At 37.6% G+C, this 24,435-nt stretch overlaps 1 protein-coding gene across 1 annotated transcript in view; it reads right to left on the reverse strand.

Annotated features, from left to right (window-relative positions):
* Positions 1-24,435, reverse strand: part of DNAJC1 (DnaJ heat shock protein family (Hsp40) member C1) — a 236,134-nt gene that overhangs the window by 115,867 nt on the left and 95,832 nt on the right. Inside the window, exon 7 of the mRNA XM_008002473.3 lies at positions 19,364-19,454. Within this exon, the coding sequence (XP_008000664.3) occupies positions 19,364-19,454 (91 nt within the window). The remainder of the gene's footprint in view (positions 1-19,363; positions 19,455-24,435) is intronic.

Raw genomic sequence — 24,435 nt, forward strand, 5'->3', positions numbered from 1 at the left:
CAATATTTTACAAAGGTGAAATATGATCTGGCAACAGTAGTTATGAACAGATGGCAATCCATTGGGCTCTTTATTAAATCCCATTTTGGGCCTGGGAGCAGTAACTCACAACTGTAATCCCAGCACTTTGGGAGGCCAAGGCAGATGCATCACTGGAGGCCAGGATTTTGAGACCAGCCTGGGTAAAACGGCAAAACGGCAAAACGCTTCTTCTACTAAAAATGCAAAATTAGCTGGGTGTGGTGGCACATGCATGTAATTCCAACTACTTGGGAAGCTGAGGCATGAGAATCACTTGAGCCCAGGAGGTGGTGGGTGGGGTTAGCCGAGATCACACCACTGCATTCCAGCCTGGGTGACAGAGTGAGATTCTGTCACACACACACACACCATTTTAATTGGAGACTTGACACTGAGAAGCAACTCTATTCTTAATTACTATAGTCAAACTCAAACAGCCTTATAAGAGTATTTTCACCACCCCGTGTGTATGTGTGTATATGCATGTACTAAACTGCCAATGTAACAAAATCAATATATACTGGCATAGGAATAGATGAATTCCTACAAGAGAATAGAGAATCTGTAAATACCAATGCTTGTTGACTTATTATGGGATTACATCCTGATAAACTTACCATATATTGAAAACATCCTTAATTTGAAAATGTATTTAATAAAACTAACATCATGGCTTAGTCTAGCCTACCTTAAGTGTACTCAGAACATTTACATTACCTTACAGTTGGGCAAAATAACATAGTGACACAGTACATCGTAGGGGATCAGTTTTAACCCTCATGATCATATGGCTAAGTGGACACTGCAGTCTGCTGCTGTTACACAGCATTATGAGGGAGTATCCTACCGCATATTGCCAGTCCAGTAAAAGATTCAAAATTCAAAGTACAGTATTGTTTTTGCACTATCATAAAGTCAAAAAATTGTAAGTCAAATCATTATAAGTCTAGAATTGTCTGTATTTCAATTTAGTGGGAAAACAATTTAATTAGTAATGCTTATACAACTGAATATCCATTTAAAAGAAAACTGGACATACTCTTACACTGTATACACAAATAAATTCCAGATAGATAAGAGAGTTGACTTTAAAAGCCAAAACAATAAAAATTTTGCAAAAAGAAATCTTAAAAACTACATATACTATTTAAAGGAAGGGGACGTCTTAATTAAGAATGAAAACCCAGATGCCATTACAAAAAAGATAAAAGAGTAAACAAATCAAGAGACAAATAATCGATTTGGAAAGGATGTATCCAATTCAGAGTATAAACAGAAGATTGCTATAAAGAGATTTTATAAATGGACAAGGGGATAAGCAATCCAATAGAAAAATATAGGCAAAGGTCATAAATGGGCAATCCACAAATGAGCAAATCCACATGGCCAAGAAATAAGAAAACAGGCTCATACACTCTAAAGGTTAAAGAAATACAAATTAAGTAATACCAAGATATAATTTTATACCAATCATATGGGTACAAATTTAAAATCTAATTCAGATGTGCTGTTGGCAGGGAAAAGGCTACTTTTAAATTGGTGGAGGAAAGGTGAATTATTCTATTACAGCCTTTCTGGAAAGCAGTCTAAACGTATCTATTAAAATTAAAATATACAGCCTTTTCCCCAGCAATTCTCCCAGAAACAAAAGTACTCAAATATAACTGCATGTGGGTATGTATGTGTTTGAGTGTGTGTATGACTATTTACTGTTTCTTCATAGAGAGGTGAAACTATTAACACAGTAAATGCTATTAGGAGAAATGACTGAATAATTATTGATAATGCTTTTACACTGAAAGGTATGAAATCACCACTGAAGTTGAGCAATAGCAGAACTAATTTGGGCTACATATAGAGAATCAGTTATTTTTTAAAAAAGCAAATAAATTCAGTTGTTTGTATTTATTTCTGGGGTGTTTCATTACAATTGCAAGTGATGTCTTTTTAAATAAGCATTTATAAAGGAGCACTAAATACAGAAATGAAAGACTGCTACAAGCTAATACAAAAATACACAAACTAGTGTCACTATAAATTAACCACACAAACAAGTCAACATAATAACCAGCTAATAATACAATGACAGGATCAAATCCACACATATCAATACTAACCCTGAATGTAAATGTGCTAAATGTCCCACTTAAAAGTCACAGAGAGTGACAAGCCAGATAAAAAAACAAGACTCAATGGTATGCTGCCTTCAAGAGACCCATCTCACAAGTAATGATACCCTTAGGCTCAAAATAAAGAAATGAAGGGAAAACTACCAAGCAAATGGAAAACAGGAAAAAGCAGGGGTTGCAATCCTAATTAAAGATTAAAGCAGGTTCTTAGAGACTTAAAAAGAGACAAAGACTCACCCACATTAATAGTGGAAGACTTCAACCCTCCATTGACAGTATTAGACACATCACTGAGGCAGAAAATTAACAAACATATTCAGGACTCAAAATCAACAGTGAACCAAATGGATCTGATAGATCTCTACAGAACTTTCTACCCCAAAACAACAGAATATACATTCTTCTCCTTGCCACATACTCTAAAATTGATCACATAATTGAACATTAAACTGTCCTCAGCAAATGCAAAAGAACTAAAACCACACTAAACACACTCTCGAACCACAGTGCAATAAAAACAGAAGTCAAGACTAAGAAGCTTGCTCAAAAGAATGCAATTACATGGAAATTAAATGACATACTACTGAATGACTTTTAGATAAATCATGAAATAAACGCAGAAATCGAGAAGTTACTTGAAACTAATGAAACCAAAGATACAACATACCAGAATACCTGGGACACAGCTAAGGCAGTGTTAAGAGGGAAATTCATAGCACTAAATGCCCACATCAAAAAGTCAGAAAGATCTCAAATTAACAATCTAACATCACAATGGAAAGAATTAGAGAAGCAAGAACAAATCAACTGCAAAGATAGCAGAAGACAAAACATAACCAAAATCAGAGCTGAAATGAAGGAGACAGAGACAAGAAAAACCATTCAAAAGATAAACAAATCCAGAAATGGATTTTTTTTTTAAAAATTAACAAGATAGATAAGCTACTAGCTAGGCTAATAGAGAGAAAATCCAAATACACACAATTAGAAATGATGAAGGGACTCATCATTACCACTGACTCCAAAGAAGTAAAGATAACCAATAGAAACTACTACAGAAACCTCTATGCACACAAACTAGAAAACCTAAAAGAGATGGATAAATTCCTGGACACACACACCCTCCCAAGACTGAACCAGAAAGAAATTGATTCCCTGAATATACCAATAATAAGCTCCAAAATTGAATCAGTAATAAATTAGGCTCCCAACTAAAAAAAGGCCAGGACCTGATGGATTCACAGCTGAATTCTACCAGATGTACAAAGAAGAGCTGGTACCATTCCTACAGAAACTATTCCAAAAAACTGAGGAGGAAGGACTCCTCCCAAACTCATTCTATGAGGCCAGCATCATCCTGATACCAAAACCTGGCAGAGCCACAACAACAAAAAAACTTCAGGCCAATATCCTTGATTAACAGTGATGCAAAAACTACAAAATATTTGGAAAACTGAATACAGCAGCATATCAAAAAGCTAATCCACCTCAATCAAGTATTCTTCATCCCCAGGTAGCAAGGTTGGTACAACATACGCAAATTAACAAATGTGATTCTTCACATAAACAGAACTAAAGACAAAAACTGCATGATTACCTGAATAGACACAGAAAAAGCTTTCAATAAAATTCAACACCACTTTATGTAAAAAGAAAAAAAAACTCTCAACAAACTAGGTACTCCCTTTGAAAATCGGCACAAGACAAGGATGCCCTTTCTCACCACTTCTATTCAACACAGTTTATTCAACACAGTATTGAAAGTCCTAGCTGAAGCAATTAGGCAAGAGAAAGAAATAAAGGGCATTCAAATAAAAAGAGAGAAAGCCAAACTGTCCCTGTTTGCAGTTGACATGATAATATATCTAGAAAACCCCATAGTTTTGGCCCAAAGCTCCTTTAGCTGGTAAACAACTTCAGCAAAGTTTCAGGATACAAATCAATGTACAAAAATCACTAGCATTCCTATACTCCAACAACAGCCAAGCCAAGAGTCAAATCAGAAAGGCAATCCCATTCACAACTGCCACAAAAAGAACAAAATACCTAGGAATACAGCCAACCAGGGAGGTGAAAGAGCTCTACGACGAGAATTACAAAACTCAAATAAAGAAATCAGAGAAGACACAAACAAGTAGAAAAACATCCCATGCTCACGGATAGGAAGAATCAGTATCATTTAAATGGCCATATTGCTGAAAGTAATTTACAGATTCAATGCTATTCCTATCAAATTAACAATGACATTCTTCACGGAACTAGACAAAACTATTTTAAAATTCATACAAAATGAAAAAGAGCCTGAATAGCCAAGGCAATCCTAAGTAAAAAGAACAAAACTGGAGGCATCACACTACCTGACTTCTAACTATACTATAGGGCTAGAGTAACCAAAACAGCATGGTACTGACACAAAAACAGGCACATAAACCAACGGAACAGAACAGAGAACCCAGAAATAAGGCTGCACACCTATAATCATCTGACCTTTGACAAAGCTGATAAAAACAAGCAATAAGGAAAGGACTCCCTATTCAGTAAGTGGTGCTGGGATAACTGGCTAGCCATATGCAGAAGATTGAAACTGGACCTTTTCTTTACACCATATACAAAAAACTAAAGATGGAGTAAAGACTTAAACATAAAATCCAACTATAAAAACCCTGGAAGACAACATAGGCAATAGCATCCTGGATGTAGGAATGGGCAAAGATTTCATGACAAAGACACCAAAAGCAATTGAAACAAAAGCAAAAATTGACAATTGAGATTGAAACTTAAGAGCTTCTGCACAGCATAAAGAAACTATCACCAGAGTAAACAGACAACCTACAGAATGGGAGAAAATTTTTGAAAACTTTGCATGTGACAAAAGGTCTAATATCCAGGATCTATAAGGAACTTAAATAAATTTACAAGAGAAAAACAACCCCATTAAAAAGTGGACAAATGACATAAACAGACACTTTTCAAAAGAAGACATCCATGCAGCCAACAAGCATATGAAAAAAAGCTCCATATCACTGATTATTAGAGAAATGAAAATCAAAACCACAATGAGGTACCATCTCAATCCAGTCAGAATGACTATTACTAAAAGGCCAAAAAATAACAGATGATGCCAAGGTTGTGGAGAAAAGGGAACACCTATACACTGTTGGTGGGAGTGAAAATTAGTTCAACCATTATGGAAGACAGTATGGTGATTCCTCAGAGAGCTAAAAGCAGAACTACTATTTAACCTAGCAATATCATTACTGAATATATACCCAGAGGAGTATAAATCATTCTACCATAAAGACACATGCACACAAATGTTCACTGCAGCACTATTCACAATAGCAAAGACATGGAATCAACCTGAATGCCCATCAATGACCAATCTGATAAAGAAAATATGGTACATATGCTCCATGGGATACCATGCAGATACCATGCAGCCATAAAATGTGGTACATATACACCATGGAATACTATGCAGTCATAAAAAAGAATGAGATCATGTCTTTTGCAGAAACATGGATGGAGCTGGAGGCTGTTATCCTTAGCAAACTAAAGCAAGAACAGAACCCCAAATACCATATGTTTTCACTTAAAAGTGCGAGCTAAATGATGAAAACTTATGAGCACAAAGAAGGAAACAACAGACACTGAGGTCTACTTGAGGTTGGAGGGTGGGAGGAGGGAGAGGAGTATAAATGATAACTATTGGGTACTGGGCATAATATGTGGGTGATTAATCCGTACAACAAGTTCCTGTGACATGAGTTTACCTATGTAAGCTTTTTTAAAAGCTTATTTATTTATGTAGTTTTTAAACTTTTAGGTTCACATGTTATCCTGAACCTAAAAGTTTAAAAACTACATAAATAAATAAGCTTTAAAAAAGTCGTTTTACAAAGTGTATTAGTTCATTCTCACAATGCTAGAAATAACTGAGACTGGGTAACTTATAAAGAAAAGAGGTTTAAGTGGCTCACAGCTCTGCAGGTTGTACAGGAAGGGTGACTGCTTCTGCCTCTGGGGAGGCGGTTCAGGAAGCTTTCAATCATGGCAAAAGGCAAAAGGAGAACAGATGTCTTACACGGCAGGGGCAGAAACAAAAGAGAGAGGGAGGAGGTGCCACACACTTTTAAACAAGCAGATCTTATAAGAACTCATTGTCTCAAGAAGAACACCAAGGGGATTTGCTAAACCATTCATGAGAAATTGCCCCCATGATCCAATCACCTCTCACCAGGCCCCACCTCCAATACTGGTGATTATATTTCGACATGAGATTTGGGTGGAGGCACAGATCCCAACCATATGAGAAATTAATATAAAACTTCCATTTAAGAAAAAATGGAGAACTTTTCCACACTCGTCTCACTAAGAATTATAAAAAAGATAAAAGAGTAAACAGGTTATTTGTTTACTCATCTTAAATTAACCATTATATATAAAACAAACACAAGAAGAATTTGAAAGAGAGAAGGCTGACCAGCTAGGTACTGCAGGGCTCAAGAATACCCAGAGTGGTCAGTTCTATGAGTTTTTCTTGTGTTTCTTACATATCTCAGATTTGGTGCTGCAGAAGCTAGCAACCCAGAAACACTAACAGGCACAGACACACATATACGGGCAAAACAAAAACAACAGCCTGCTCTCTCTAGCTAAAGGACCAAAAAAGAGATAGCACAGGCATTTATCTTTTGTCTAAAAGATAAAGCTTTTAGACAATAACCACTCTAATTCAGGCAAACAAGACAGAAAGTAGTGTCACCCCCATCCCACCACTCACCATGACAGCAAAGACTAATGGGAAACCTAGGCTTCTGCCATTGCCAGCCTGTAATGAGGCACCCAACCTCCCCACCAGGGGGATGTGAGAGAGAAGGCTAAAAGATAAGGTGGATCCTCCTCCTGCTAATAAAGTCAGTAGAGACTATATAGGTATCACCATGTTGGCCAGGCTGGTCTTGAACTCCTGAACCTCCATATCCACCCAGAAGTAATAGGTATCTCTCCCTCTACCAGACAGTGTGGTTACAGAGGAAGTCTAGTGGGCTGGTGTGGTGGCTCACACCTGTAATCTCAGCACTTTGGGAGGCTGAGGGGGCTGGATGACTGGAGGTCAGGAGTTCAAGACCAGCCTGGCCAACATGGTGAAACCTTGTTTCTACTAAAAACATGAAAATTAGCTGGGTGTGGTGGTGTGTGCCTGTAATCCCAGCTACCAGGGCGCCTGAGGCAGGAGAACGCTTGAATCTGGGAGGCAGAGGTTGCAGTGAGCCGAGGTTGCGCCAATGCACTCCAGCCTGGACGAAACAATGAGACTTCATCTCAAACAAAACAAAACAAAACCAAACCAGAAGCCTAGTGAAGAATCAGGGCTTTCACAACTGCCCAATGGTAGCAAAGCCATCCCCACATAATGTCAGTGGAGGCCAAGTGGGCTGCAGTAAGTAGGTATTGCTGCTCCTCTTCCTAGACAGCGTGTTATCAGTGGAGGTCGAGGGAAGCAGGAATACCCATACCCACTTGAGAATCCACAAACACTCCGTTCCTCATCTGTCAAACAGACCACATAGGAAACCTGGACTTCAATTCTATCTAGCAGTAACAGGCAACACTACCCCTTCCATGGCTAGAGTATTGCCAAAGAAGACCAGGTAAAACAGAAGACTTAAATAAGGTCCAAAGTTTCATAATACCCCTAAATGTCCAAATTTAAATAAAAAATCAGTTGTTACACCAAGAATCAAGAATGCCTCAGTTTGAATGAGAAAAGGTAACAGATGCCAACAAGATAAAAGGGATATTTAAATTCCTTGGTGCCAGGCCTCTGAGTCCAAGCTAAGCCATCATAGCCCTTGTGACCTGCACGTATACATCCAGATGTCCTGAAGCAACTGAAGATCCACAAAAGAAGTGAAAATAGCCTTAACTGATGACATTCCACCACTGTAATTTGTTTCAATGTACTTTGTAATCTCCCCCACCTTTAAGAAGGTTCTTTGTAATTCTCCGCATCCTTGAGAATGTACTTTGTGAGATCCACCCCCTGCCCGCAAAACATTGCTCCTAACTCCACCGCCAATCCCAAAACCTATAAGAACTAATGATAATCTACCACCCTTTGCTGACTTCTTTTTCGGACTCAGCCTGCCTGCACCCAGGTGAAATAAACAGCCATATTGCTCACACAAAGCCTGTTTGGAGGTCTCTTCACACGGACGCATGAGACACTTGGCTGGGCGTGGTGGCTCACATCTGTAATCCCAGCACTTTGGGAGGCCGAGGTGGGTAGATTATCTCAGGTCAGGAGTTCGAGACCAGCCTGACCCACAAGGTGAAATCCTGTCTCTACTAAAAATGCAAAAATTAGCCAGGCGTGGTGGTGTGCACCTGTAATCCCAGCTACTTGGGAGGCTGAGGCACGAGAATCGCTTGAACCCAGGAGGGGGAGGTTGCAGTGAGCCAAGACGGTACCATTGCATTCCAGCCTGGGCAACAGAGTGAGACTCCAAAAAATAAATAAAAAATTAAATCTCAAAAAAGTAAATAAAATATTATTTTTTATTAAATCTCAAAAAAATAAAAAATTACTTGATTGAGCTATTAAAGCAGCCATGTAATAATGATATGATAAGCAATAATGAACATTCTTAAAACAAATAAATAAAAAGTTTCAGCAAAAACAAATAGAAGACATACAGAAGAACCAAATGGAAATGTCAGAGCTGATGTGTAGTACACTAACTGAAGTTAAAAACTTAATGGATGGGCTCAACAGCAGAATGAAGCAAACAGGGAAAAGAATCAGTGAATTTGAGGATAGAAAAACATTTTAAATTGCCCAATCTGAAAAACAAAGTAGACAAAACAAAACAAAACAAACAAACAAACAAAAAACTAAAAACACAGCCCTGGAAAGTTTTGGGACTCTGAACAGCAACTTAAAAGCAGCAACAGAGAAACAAGACCTTATCTGTAGTAGAAATAGCGTATTTCTCACCCCAAACCATGGAGGCCAGAAGGAAGTGGCACAGCATTTTTCAAATGTTGAAAGAAAATAACTGCTATACCTGAAATCGATATCCTGTAACAATATCTTACCGAAATGAAGGGGAAGCCAAGACATCCTGAGATGAAGGAAAACTAAAAGAATTCATCACCAGTGGACCTATCCTGCAATAATGGCTAAAGGAAGCTCTATAAATGGAAAATAAATCATAAAAGAAAATATATTGGACAACCAGGAAAGAAGAAAGGACAAAAGAATAAAAACATGAGTAAACACAATAGACTTTCCTCCTGCTCTTGAGTTTTCTAATTATGTATGACGGTTAAATCAAAATTATAACCTTCAGTGTTATAGAGAAAATACTAAAGACAATGATACTATAAACAAGGAAGGTAAAGGGATTTAAGGGGAGGTAAGGTTTTTGTCAAAAATAGCAAAAATCTGACACCAGTAGACTGTGATATGTTATGTATATATAACATTATACTTATTATACCCACTAAAAAGTGATACAAAGAAATATAGTTAAAAAAAACCCATAAATAAATTAAAGTGGCATTCTAAAAAATGTTGAGCCACAGGAAGGCAGAAAGAAAACAGAGAAATGATAATGAGAAAGAAAAAATAGAAAACAAAAAATATAATAGCAGACTTAAGCCCTAACATCAATTACTATATGAAATGTAAATGGTTTAAATACACAAATAATCTATTTAACCCACACACACATACACACACAGTCTTTTGTCTTTTTTACATATATATGCTATTTATAACAGAGAAATGCTATCTGTAATAGAGAAAACAGAGAAATGATAATGAGAGAGAAAAAATAGAAAATAAAAAATAAAATGGCAGACTTAAGCCCTAAGAGACCAATCACTATATTAAATGTAAACAGTGCAAATACACAAACTGTCTATTTAATACACACACACAAACATATACACATATGGTTTTTCATCTTTTTTACATATATATGCTATCTATAGCAAACTCATTTCAAATATAACAATATCGGTAGGTTGAAAGTACCACAATTGGAAAGATATACCATACAAACATTAATTGAAAGAAAGCAGAAGTAGTTATACTAGTATCAGGTAAGGTAAAGTAGACTATAAGGCAAAAACAAATTACCAGGAATGAAGAGAGACATTATATAATGATAAAAAGATCCACCAAGATGGCATAGCAATCCTAAATGTGTATGCACCAAACAACAGAGCTGCAAAACATGTGAAACAAAAACTGACAGAACTTAAGACAAATTTATAAATACAGTAAAAAATTCCAATACCCCCTCTCAATAATTAATAGCATAACTAAATATATAAATCAGCAGTGATATACAACTCAACAATGCCATCAGCCAACTGGATCTAACTGGCATTTATAGAACACTCCAATTCACCACAGCAGAATACACATTCTTTTCAAATGTCCATGGAATATATGCCAAGATGGATCGTATCTTGGGCCATAAAACAGATCTGAACAAACTTAAAGGAATTTAACTCATACAGAGTATGCTTCCTAATGAAAAGGGAATCAAACTACCAATGTTTAATAGAAATATAACAAAAAGGGCCCTGAACATTTGGAAACTAAACAATATACTTTTAAATAATGGGTGAAAGAGGAAATCTCAAGAAAAAAAATACTGAGCTGAGTCAAATAAAAATGTATCAAAATATGTGGCCAAGCGCGGTGGCTCACGCCTATAATTCCAGCACTTTGGAATGCCAAGGTGGGTGGATCACTTGAGGTCAGGAGTTCAAGACCAGCCTGGGCCAACGTGGTAAAACCTTATCTTTACTAAAAATAAAAAAATAAGCCAGGCATGGTGGCACATGCTGTAATCCCAACTACTCAGGAGGCTGAGGTGGAAGAATTGCTTGAACCTGGGGGGCAGAGGTTGCAGTGAGCCTAGACCGCACTACTGCACTTCAGCCTGGGCAACAGAGTGGGGTGACATTCTGCCAAAAAAAAGAAAAAAAAAGAAAAATCAAAATATGTGAGACACAGTCAAAGTAGTGCTGAGAGGGAAATGTATAGCATTAAATGCCGACATTAGAAAAGAGAAAAAGTCTCAAATTAATAATCTAAACTTCCACATCAAGAAACTATAAAAAGAAGATCAAAACAATCCAAAAGCAAACAGAAGGAAAGAAGTAATCAAAACAAGAGCAGAAATCAATGAAATTGAAAACAAAAACCATAGAGAAAATCGACTAAACAAAAAAACTGGTCCTTTGAAAAGATCAACATCTGGCAAATCTGACAAAGGAAACAGAAGACAAAAGTTACCTATATTAAAAAGGTGAAATCACTACAGGGCATACAGACATCAAAAGGACAAAAAGCAAATATTAGGAACAACTCTAGATACATGTATTTGACAACTTAGATGAAAAAGACCAATTGCTCAAAAAACACAAACTATCTCAACTCACTCATGAAATAGATAAATGAAACATGAAATATATTTAAATAGCTCTATAACTATAAATCAAATTTAATTTATTTTAATACTCCAAAGAAAGAAATATTCAGGCTCAGATGATCTCACCAGAGAATTCTGCCAAACATTTCAAGAATACCAGTGTTAGACATTCTCTTTCAGAAAACAGAAAAGGAAGGCTGGGCACGACGGCTCATGCCTGTAATCCCAATACTTAGGGAGGCCAAGGCAGGTGGATCACTTCAGGTCACGAGTTTGAGACCAGCCTGGCCAACATGGTGAAACCCCATCTCTACTAAAAATACAAAAATTAGCCAGGCATGGTTGTGGGCGCCTGTAATCCCAGCTACTTGGGAGGCTAAGGCAAGAGAATCACTTGAACCTGGGAGGCGGAGGTTGCAGTGAGCCAAGATTGCATGATTGCATTCCAGTCTGGGCAAGAAGAGCAAAGCTCTGTTTTTCAAAAGAAAAAAAAAATAGAAGAGGAGAGAAAACTTCCTATTTCATTATATGAAGCTGGTATTACCAATAGCAAGGTCATACAAAGACAGTGCAAAAAGAGAAAGCTAATGCTATGGTTTGAACATTTGTGTCCCTTCCAAAATTCATGTTGAAACAGTCTCATAGAGGTGGAGCCTTTGGAAAGTGACTATGTCATGAGGGCTCCTCCCTCATAAATAGGATTAAAGGCCTTATAAAAGAGGCTTCACACAGCATTCTGTCCCCTTTCTTCTTCTATCTCTTCTGCCATGTGAGGACACAGCATTCATCTCCCATAGAGGATGCAGCAACAAGGTGCCATCTTGGAAACAGAGACCAGGGCCTCATCAGATACTAAACTTGCTGGTACCTTGGATCTTGGACTTCTCAGACTCCAGAACTGTAAGAATAAATTTCTTTTCATCATAAATTACCCAGTCTCAGGTATTTTGTATAGCAGCACAAAATAAACTAAAATAGAAAGTAATACTGAGAACTGGTGGTGCTACTATAACAAATACCTGAAAATGTAGAAGTGGTTTTGAAATTGAGTAATGGGTAAAAGAAGCCAGAACAGCTTTGAAGTGCATGCTAAAGCATTAAGCATGCTTCCAGTGAGAGCTCTGAAGAAGAGGAGAACTGCAGAGAAACCCTCAGTCATCTTAGAGATGATCTAAGTGGTTGTGATCAGAATACTGGTAGAAATATGGACAGTAAAGGCCATTCTGATAAGGCTTTAGTTGGAAATGAGGAGCAGTTTATTGGAAACTGGAAGAAGGGCCACCCTTGCTGTAAAGTGGCAATGAACTTGGCTGAATTGTGTTTTGGGTCCTATTACTTTGAGGAAGGCAGAACTTAAGAGCAATGGGCTAGGATATTTTGTGGATGACACCTCTATCTCTAAGTAAATTGTTCAGGATGCTTCATGGCTTCTCTTGACTACTCATAGTAAAATGCAAGAAGAGAGAAAAAAATTAAATATAAAATTTATAATTAAAAGGAAAGCAGAAGTTAAAGATTTAAAAAATTCTCAGCCTGGTCAGGTTTTAAAGTATGCTTGAAGAAGAATGCCAACGGTGTGGCCAAGCAAACATTTCATAAGGAGATTTAATATGAATAGAAGGAAGATAGATGCTATCCATCAAGACGATAGAAGAATGACTGCAAAGGTATTTTGGAGATTATCTGTGCTGCCCTTCTCATAGCAGGCTCAGAGCACCAGGTCCTTGAGGGCAGAACAGTTTCAAAAAAGGGGCCCAAAACACTTGTGAAACCATGGGGCTTGTTGCTCAAGATGTCTCATTTCTTTTCCATGCATTCAGACACAATGCTCCTCAGCTGCCTCAGGTACGGCTCACGCAGGCCATGGTGCATCTCAGGCCACCACTTCAGGGGGCACAAGCAGTAAACCTTGGTGACATCCATGTGGTGCTAACTCTGCAGGTGCACAGAGTGTGTGAGTTGTGGAGACATGTCTACCTAGATTTCAATGGATGCCTCATAGAGCCTCAGCGCCCAGGTAAAGAACTGCCACAAAGGTGGGGCCGCCAGAGACAACCCCAACTAGGGCCATGCCCTGTGGAGCCATAGGAGTAGGGCCACCACTAAGACCTCAGAACTGCAGAGCCACCAGCATGCAACTCTAGCCTGGGAGAGCTTGCAGGCATGAGACTCCAGCCTGTGATAGTTGTTCCGTGGGCTGTGACCAGCAAAATTATAGTGCTGGGGTTGCCCAGAGCCTTGGGGACCCAACCTCTACTCTCGTGTATCTGCAAGAGGAAACATGAAGTCAAACTTGGTTATTCTCAGGCCTCAAAAATTAATGGTGTTTGCCATATTGGGTTTTCAACTTGGGGACTGTTGCCCCTTTATTCTTTCCCATTTCTCCCTCTTGGCATGAGAATATCAATCTTACGCCTGTCCCATCATTATAATCTGGAAGCATATAACTTGTTTGATTTCATAGGTTCACAGGTAGAGGGGAATTGGCCTCAGAATGAATTGTACCTTGAGTCTCACCCATATCTGATTTAGATTATATTTAGATAAGACTATAGACCTTAAACTTTAAAGTTGATGCTGGAATGAGTTAAGGCTTTGGGGGCTATTGGTATGTAATTAATATGTTTTGTATGTGAAAAGGATATAAATTTTGGAGGGGGGTGGTCAGGAGTGAAATGCTATGGTTTGAATGCTTGAGTCCTTCCAAAATTTATGTTGAAGCAACCTCCAATGCAATAGTATTAAGAGGAAAAGGCCATTGGGAGGTGATGAGAGACCTTCCCTCTTGAAAAAATTAAGACTCTTACAAAAGAGACTTCACACAGCATTCAGCCCCTTTTCCCCTTCTGTTCCCTGTGAGGACACGCGTTTGTGCCCTCCGGAGGATGTAGCAACAAGGTGTCATCTTGGAAGCAGACAGAAACCTTCGCCAGACACCAAACCTACTGATGCCCCGATCTTGGACTCCCCAGCATCAAGAGGAGTGAGAATTAAATTTCTGTTCATTACAAATGAGCCAGTCTCAAGCTATTTCCCAGGTATTTTGTTACAGCAGCACAAATGGACAATGATAATTACAGACCAATGTCTCTCATGAATATGGACGTAAAACTCTTTAACAAAATAGTAGCAAATAGAATTCAGCAATAAGAACTATACACCATGTCCACGTGGTGTTTATTCCAAGTACGCATAGTTGGTTCAATATTCAAAATCCAATAATGTAATCTATCATATTAATATACCAAAAAAGAAATATCACATAATCACAATTATTGATGCAGGAAAAAAACACTTCACAAAATTCAATACCCCGTCATGATTTCTAAAAATGCTCAGAAAACTAGGAATAGAGGGAAACTTTATCAACTTCATGTACAGCAGGGGTCCTCAAGCCCTGGGCCATGGACTGGTATAAGTCCATACCTGTTAGGAACCAGACCGCATAGCAGGAGATGAGCGGCAGGAGGGCAAGCATTACTGCCTGAGCTCTGCTTCCTGGCAGATCAGCAGCGGCATTAAATTCTCATAGGATCTAAGTTGCACACTCCTTATGAGAATCTAACTACAGTTTCATCACAAAACCATCCCCCACTGCCACCAGGTCCATGGAAAAATTTGTCTTCCACAAAATCGGTCCCTTATATATTGAATATATATACTTATGTATTTATATACTTATATGATTTGAAATATTAAGGGAATTGTAGATTTATATTCGAGTTGTATGATTTTAAAATTTCACACTTTCATTGGTATTCAAATATCCTAGGATATTATACTGTACCTTAGGTAAAAGTACCTAGGATAAAATACTATATTCTTTAGATGTTATTTGCCTATATATAAACTGTTTTGGAACGAGGGCTCCTATTAGATTTTAGGTTTTATAGTATAAAATGGCATAAGGTACAGAGATTCTATTAGGTCATGTTTTCAGATATGCTGGAGCTAGTGATTGGTTATATGTCTTTGCATAAGTTATCTCAGAGGGTATGCTCCCATCCATGAGCACCTTATGTTACCACAGGCAAAGTGTTCTAACCTAAACTGTGGCTGCTCTTCCTCAATCTATTTTTTCTTCTTCCCTACCAACCCCCGAATCAACTACTTTCTTCATGAACCTGAGTTTTCTAGAAAATCACTCTTCCTTTAGTCTTAAGGAAGGTGACTAAATTTTCTCATCCTGCCACACTAAAAAGTCACATTCTGTCCCCCACTTTCTCACTGAGTGCTTCATCTTACAGGGTGTCCCTGAGGCACCCCTACTTCAATCCCTTTCTGGGGCATGCAACAAGGACCACAAAACAAGAAAAACATAACTAATGTTGGGAACTATTTCTCCATATTTAAAGGAAGTACTTGGCAGCAGCGTTTTGATTAATTTTGGTTTTGTTTTAAAATCATATAAGGTACAAAGAAAGGGGTCAAAGAAATAATCAAGTTTACTTCTATAGTTTCCTTTCCTTGTCCATTCAAATTGTGACCTTTATAATTTCTTTATAAAGTAAGTCAAACATGTCTTTTTCTCATTCATGATATGGGCTGTTTTAGTACACATAATTCACTTTCATTAATTTAGAATGAAACATATGATTAGAGAATGTGCAAAAAATCATTAACCCTCAAAAGTCTAATATTTGTAAGTATTCAACTTATTTAAACCTAAACTACAAAATTGATTAAAGGTTTATAATAAGTGCCCCAAATTTCCCAAACATATATCAATATTTTTTTTGCATAAAGACTTCTCAGAAGGATATTTATTTTTAAGAAATCACCCTTTTCACTGCCCCCTCATATCTAAAACACCATTTTAATAAGACTATCGCACCCTACTTGAAGTAGTAGTTGTGCAGCCCTCAGAGAATACTGCACAATCTAAGCAGTAAAGCAGATGAAGGCAGATTAGCAATTAGGTCATGAAAAACAGGCAGCATAAAACAGCTATTGCTAATCTACATGAGGTGCATTTACTCAATTAAGTAGATGGAAATGTTATTATGAACTTGATATTCTGATGATGGTTTTAAAATTAAGAAGGATGGGGCAAATGAAATGCACACTGGGGGATTTGGGGCCTTTATGTATTAATTCTAAAGTATACAACGCAGAATACTGTAATGAAGTTAACAAAATTAATTAAAATATTCTTTGCATGTAACCATTAGAGACTACATTAAAAAATACATGACAGTCTGACATTGTTAACAGTAAATGTGACTGTTCTTTAACATTCTTAATGTTGATACCATCGCCTTTTCTAAATATACCACTGATAAAAGAAGTATGCAAGATAACAGTCTTATTATTCAGAGCATAGTATGAGGATTGTTTTTAATATGCTTTCTGGTATTCACTTATTTCACTCTGAGTTTCAATAACTGATAAGCTAGTGATGAATTTTCAAATGTTACACATTTGTGTAAAGTGAAGACTGTTACACATTTTCACTTTCAGATATTTACATATTTTTTAGCTTGTGATTTTTACAAAATCAGACAATGACAAAATTAAAAGAGACTTTTTTTTTTTGAGATGGAGTCTTGCTCTGTCACCCAGGTTGGAGCTCAGTGGCACGATCTCGATGTACAGAAACGTCTGCCTCCCAGGTTCAAGTGATTCTCCTGCCTCAGCCTCCCGAGTAGTGGGGATTACAGGCACCCACCACCACGCCCAGCTAATTTTTGTATTTTTAGTAGAGATGGGGTTTCACCATGTTGTCCAGGCTGGTCTCGAACTCCTGACCTCCAGTGATCCACCTTTCCTGGCTTCCCAAAATGCTGGGATTACAGGTATGAGCCACTGTGCCCAGCCAAGAAGAAACTATTAAATATGTTTGAGAATTATATAAAACTCTTAAGCAGAACAAAAGTCACTGAACAATTTTGGAAAAATAGTTAACTCCAAAATGAGCTTTCGTATAGTGATAAACACTTCATGTTTAACCTCTAATTTCAGAAAGGGCAGTGTATATACTTAGTCTTGTTAATATTAAAGAATTCTAACACATCTACCAAAATTACAACAATTAAGTTTTTTAACAAAAAATTACATAGAAATGATAAGCTGTGTCTATGAGAGCAATGAAATGTAGTGTATTTATGTTGCCACTAGGTAAATTTTGGATTAATTTTATATTCTTCTCTTTTCTTTTTTCTTTTTTTTTGAGACGGAGTTTCACCCTTGTCACCCAGGCTGGAGTGCAACGGCGTGATCTCGGCTCACTGCAATCTCCACCTCCCAGGTTCAAGTGATTCTCCTGCCTCGGCCTCCCGAGTAGATGGGATTATAGGTGTCCACCACCACACATGGCTAATTTTTGTATTTTTAGTAGAGACGGCGTTTTGCCACGCTGGCCAGGCTCGTCTCAAACTCCTGACCTCAGGTGATCTGCCTGCCTTGGCCTCCCAAAGTGCTGAGATTACAGGCGTGAGCGATGGCGCCTGGCCGATAGTCTTCTCTTTTCTTACAAATGTAATTTTTCTTCTCCTTGTGATTAGTCTGAAAAGGCTTAGAAATTGTTATGTACCAATTTTTCCTAAAATAACAATTACATAAAAATGACAGAGTTTCACTTGCATACTCCTACTTCCTAACACACATGTCAATCTTGGTATGTAATAATCCTCTATCATTCTAACTCCTTCTTAACAGAAGTCTACTTTAAACAATTATATAGTTGATGTGAATATTATTTTGTATTTGTAAGTATTGAAACTTTTTTAATTAAATAATGTGCTTCTCGAAATGGTGTTTTATACGGCTAGGTGCTCAGTGGATGCTCATTAATATTTGGCATTACATGAATTCATACATCCATCCATTTACCGAACATTTATTATGTGCCAGGACCCTGTTTGATGTTGCAGACACAAAGATGAACGGTCTCTGTTCTAAAGCTGTCCAGACACCTGAAGGATTGTGACAGACTGAAAAATGACCCCCTAAAATGACCACACCCAAATCCCTAGAACCTGGGACATAACAGTGAACAAAACAGATAAAGACCTTATCCTTACGGAGCTTACATTCTACTGGGGGTGGGGGGTGGGGTGGAAATCAGATGGTAAACAAAACTAACATATAAATTAAAGTAGTATTAAGTGCTTGGAATAAAAATAAAGAAATGCAAAGAGACAGAGCATATATGCGTGGGAGCCAAGATGCAGAGAAGGCAAAAATAGACAAAAGGACTGGAGCTGAGAAAACACCTTTTTAAATAATATATTCAACTTTTCCTAAAATCAGCAAGAACTGTCTTTGTGTTCAATGGAAGATTTCTTTTCAACATACTGATAATTTATACAAAGTTGTTCACACTATATAACAATACTGCAAATGAAACAAAACCTTTCAAAACAAAAATCATTGGTATTTTCAGGTTTCCTAACTACAACTGTTACACAGCAAGTTGGGTGATTAACTGGTTAAACTAGCACTAAATATCAATTGTAATTACAATACTGAAGTATTTTAGGGCTTTGCAGACTTTGGATGCCCCTAGATTTGAGGAGTTACATGACTCAAGCTGATTTTATCCTTCCTTCTGATACCAAACTTTGGGTGGTAAAGTAATGCTATAATGTAGTATGTTCCATGTCAAACACATTAAGTACAAGTGCCTCCACTAGGGAGTGGGAAAAAAAAAAAAAAAGAAAACCAGAAAATTTAATTACTGCTGAATTTAAAAGATAATTCACATTTAAATCATTAATTTTATATGATATTGTTAAAATACTAATGTTTAAAACTCACTTTGAAGTGTTTCAAGTTCAGTTCTAGTCAGTGCATCTTCCTTTTCCTTCAATCTTGTTTCTTTATATTTAGCATAAAACTGCCCAGCATCCTTAAAAAAAAAAAAAGCATACATAAATTAGCATAAAAATCAGTGTGCTTCAATAATATTTTCCATATAACTTAATTTTAAAGCATTATATTCATTTTATAAGTAGCCTTTCTTTTTGTTTTCAGATTTTATGATGAGTAGAAATTAAACATTTGTCTATGATTTTTCTCTCCTGGAGAGCCAGTTACGATGAGAAATTCTGAGTATAATTTTAAACTATTTTTTCTCTCAGATACGGAAAGGAGGTATCCTCTTCCTGTTTTCTTCCATTGTATGCTATTTTCTTTCTTTCTTTCTTTCTTTTTTTGAGATGGAGTCTCGCTCTGTCTCCTAGGCTGGAGTGTGGTGGCGCGATCTTGGCTCACTGAAAGCTCCACCTCCCAGGTTCATGCCATTCTCCTGCTTCAACCTCCTGAGTAGCTGGGACTACAGGCGCCCACCACCATGACCGACTAATTTTTTTAAAAAATATTTTTAGTAGAAACGGGGTTTCATCGTGTTAGCAAGGATGGTCTTGATCTCTTGACCTTGTGATCCTGCCTCGGCTTCTCAAAGTGTTGGGATTACAGGCGTGAGCCACTGCACCCGGCCAGCTATTTTCATAATATACTGTTGCATGTACAAAGAGCAGAAAAACTCATTTGCTGAACTGATTTGGCATAGTAATTTATATTACTGTGACTAACAAAGTACTACTGCTATTTTCATATTAGCCCTTTAACTACAATAGATATTCAAAATTATTTTCAAATCTGATTATAAAACTTATATGCGCATGTATATAAAAGTGAAAGTTGCCACTCCTCCTTCTACCAACCTTAGAGACCAGTATAAAAACCATTACCATGAAGTCTTGAGGATTGAGGACTGAGGATACATACTGCATACATACACTTAGGTGTCAAAATACAGTGACTGAAGTCTCAATGAGTGGCACACAGGTAAGGCTTTAGTGGTGTACCAAAAAAAAAAAAAACCGACTAGGTCTTAAATAATGACATACACAAAAATAAACAAGTTGATGCTCTAGGCATATGAGATCCTGACAATGAAAATAAACAAAACAGATCTTTTACCACACTCCTTGGCTCAAACCGCAGATATTTTATAGGAATACCACTTGTGTAACAGCTACAAGCCCACACTGTGCTTCCATGTCTGTGCAATTGCTTTGCCCTCTGCCTACAATATTGTGCTTCCCTGGCATTATTCTGATGAACTCTTATTAATCCTTGAAAACCCATTCAAGACCCATCTCCTTTGTAAGTTTTTCTGACCTTCTCTGGCAGTGTAATTCTCCCTTGTATACTACTTTTTGTATTTAAACATGTCTATAACTGCTTTGTATCATGTTATATTCTCTTCCAGATGAGAAATTGAGATAGGAATACTTACATGCCCAGAGCACAGTATCTGCCATAAAGCAGGTACTCAGTAAGTAAGTATTTACTGAATTGAACTAGACTGAAATATATGAGAAACCTAATAAAGCAAGAAATGAAGGGCCCTGATGACGAACTGAGGTGAAATAAGAAAAAGAAAGGTATCAAGAATAACTCTAGGGTAACATTCCTAGACTATAAGATTCCTAGAGCAGATAAATCATAGACCCATCTGAGAGAGCTTTATTTCTGCAGGAAACAAAGGAACAAAATCTTTGACACTACTTTGACTCAGATGTAAATACATAAATACTTAAACCCTAGAAACTCTTTTCATCTATGACTGTGGCCAAATTAAAGCTTTCTCCTGGGGGTCTGTGTCTCTTGGGGTTCTATCAGAACTCCCCCACCTAATAAAAATTAGGTATTCCTAAAATCATTGACTCAATACAATACAGATATATTATTAATATAGTAAAAGATCTCTTAATTCTTTTCATCCCCACTTTTACGTTCCTACTTCATTTCTATGAGGATTCACACAAGCCCTAGGCCAGGTAAACAATGGTACGATTGGAAGAGCACAGATGCCATCACCCAACTTACTCATTCTCCCATGCCCATATATAGTTTAAGTTTCAACGGGGTTTTGGGTTAAGTTTTTATAGCCCCTTAACATTCCCCACCCCCCGTAAAAAAAGTCAACCCTAAAGAAGTATTATTTTATATTAAGCCATATGAGTCATTTATACCTTGGTGTGAATGAATGAGCTTATTAGCGTCTTTCCACAGAGTAAGTTTTAATAGTAGGGAAGAAGAAAAGGTCAGGAAGGCATTGGCTCCTTGAGAGGAGTAGGAAATGTGGCACATGCAAGAAAAGAAGGGCACGGATTACTTATTTATGAGAGGTAAAAGAAAGTAGTCTGAAATCAATCATCACAGTATAGCACAGTGAAATATGGTGATTAAGAGGACAGATTTGGAGCCAGACTATCTGAATTAAGATCTCAGCTCTGCCATCTTACTAGCTATGTGACATTCAGCAAATTATTTAACTTCTCTGTAGGTCCATTTTCTCATCCATACAATGGCGATAATAAAAGTACCTAACTTATATGACTGTTATGAAGATTAAATATGTTAATACCTGGGAAACAGAATGACATCTTCCACATAATTAGGCCTTATATGTATGTTAGCTATTCTTCTTATTATTATTATTTATTTTTTTTTTGAGACGGAGTTTCGCTCTCGTTGCCCAGGCTGGAGTGCAATGGCATGATCTCAGCTCACCGCAACCTCCGCCTCCCGGGTTCAAGCGATTCTCCTGCCTCAGCCTCTCGAGTAGCTGGGATTACAGGCATGCGCCGCCATACCCGGCTAATTTTGTCTTTTTAGTAGAGAGATGGAGTTTCTCCACGTTGGTCAGGCTGGTCTCAAACTCCCGACCTCAGGGGATCCACCCGCCTTGGTCTCCCAAAGTGCTGGGATTACAGGTGTGAGCCACTGTGCCCGGCCTTTTCATAATTACTTCTACCAATTTGACAAGGATCTTGTTTTCCAACACAAAGGATGAGTTTTGTGCTTCATACTTCACCAAAATTCCCCTGCCAAATCCTGTATCTTCTTGCTTATGTGACCTTTTTAATTGCATCATTTTTACTTCATTTTGCTGCATAATAGCAAACTCTTCCTAGTAGTCCTGCCAAATTTGAACATTTCTCTGTTAATGTTTCTTCTTCCTGCTATGGCACATAATCCCACCAAAACTTCCTCTTTGAAATACACATTTAATCCAAATCCACACTTATCTAAGGACTGCAATCCACCCAATCATCCTAACCTACTCTACTTAATCTGAGAGTTTCAAAACATTTCGTAGTTTCATTCACTGCTTTTATCTTCCTTTTGCTCTATTTCTAAGCATTTATTCAAACACTCTTCATGTTTTCTCTTTTTTTCATATTGTACCTATGCTTTGAAATCAAATTACAATATACCCACTCCAGGAAATGTTATTTCCTTAACATTCTATGAACTCAAGCAATTCTACTTTACTGTACAACTTTACATTGTTTCAACCATCCTTGTGTACAGTTTGGGGTACTGCACTTTAAGATACACTGGCAAATAGACTTTAAAAGGAAAGTGATTAAACAGGGAGGCAGCTTGAAACTCTTTATAAGGGATTAGAGATAAGAAGATTGGGGATAACTTCCTAACTACCATAGAATATCTCAAGGTTTATCATAGGAAAGAATGGTATAAACTACTATATATGATTCCAGAGATGAAAGTTTTGATTTTGGATAAATACAAGGAAGAAGCTGAGCGTGGTGGCTCACACCTGCAATCCTAGCACTTTGGGAAGCTGAGGTGGGCAGATCACTTGAGGGTAGGAGTTCAAGACTAGCCTGACCAACATGGTGAAGCCCCATTTGTACTAAAAATACAAAAAAGTAGCCAGGTGTGGTGGCAGGCACGTATAATCCCAGCTAAGGCAAGAGAATAGCTTGAACCTGGGAGGCGGAGGTTGCAGTGAGCCAAGATCACACCACTGCACTCCAGTCTGGGTCACAGAGTGAGACTCTGTCTCCAAAAAAAAAAATAAAAATAAAAATTATACATATATATAAGCATTTCCTAATAATTAAAATTAACTGAAAATGAAATAGACTGATTTTGGAGGTAGTATTCAAGAAGAAACCAGGTGGCTATTCTTTAAGGTATGTTCTAAGGTATGGCTATTCTTTAAGGTATGCTTTTGAATTCAAGCATTCAAAAGAGGATGAATAGAAAAAATTGTTTTCAACCTTTTTTCCCTCCCATTTTTCATGGGGGGGGGGAATTCAAGTGAATAAAATTATAGTAGAATTGCTTAATGAAAAAAATAAGCACAAAAACTTACTTGGGTCCAGAGTAAACTCTAGTTTACCTACACAGAAAGTTAGATTTGCTGGGGATATAAACTTCTAATCCATCCTTATAGCTCCAGTATACTGCCTGGCACTTACAGAAGCTTAATAAACATTTAATGAATAATTAAATGCTTACTTTAATTGATTAGGGCTCTGAACTGCCTGATCCATAATACTGTATTAAAATTATGTAGTTTACATTTTTCCAAACAGAAAGAACTCCTATTCTCAAAGAGTTTATAATCCTTATGAATGGAACCATAAGCAAAAGACTTTATTCTAGAAGCAACTATATTAGTATTTAAATTTCTTTTTTTTTTTTTCTCCCCGAGAGAGTCTCGCTGTGTCGCCCAGGCTGGAGTGCAGTGACATGATCTCGGCTCACTGCAATTTCCATCTCCCAGGTTTAAGCAATTCTCCCTGCCTCAGCCTCTTGAGTAGCTGGGATAACAGGCGCCCACCACCACACCCGGCTAATTTTTGTGTTTTTTAGTAGAGACGGGGTTTTGCCATGTTGGCCAGGCTGGTCTTGAACTCCTGACCTCAGGTGATCCACCCACTTCAGCCTCCCAAAGTGCTGGGATTACAGGCGTGAGCCACCGCCCTTGGCCAGTACTTAAAATTTCCTGAAGAGTTCAAAACCTGCCTGCATAGACATCAAATAGGGGACAGGTTTTACAT

Source organism: Chlorocebus sabaeus, chromosome 9 (genome assembly GCF_047675955.1).
Source record: "Chlorocebus sabaeus isolate Y175 chromosome 9, mChlSab1.0.hap1, whole genome shotgun sequence".
Taxonomy (NCBI): Eukaryota; Metazoa; Chordata; class Mammalia; order Primates; family Cercopithecidae; genus Chlorocebus; species Chlorocebus sabaeus.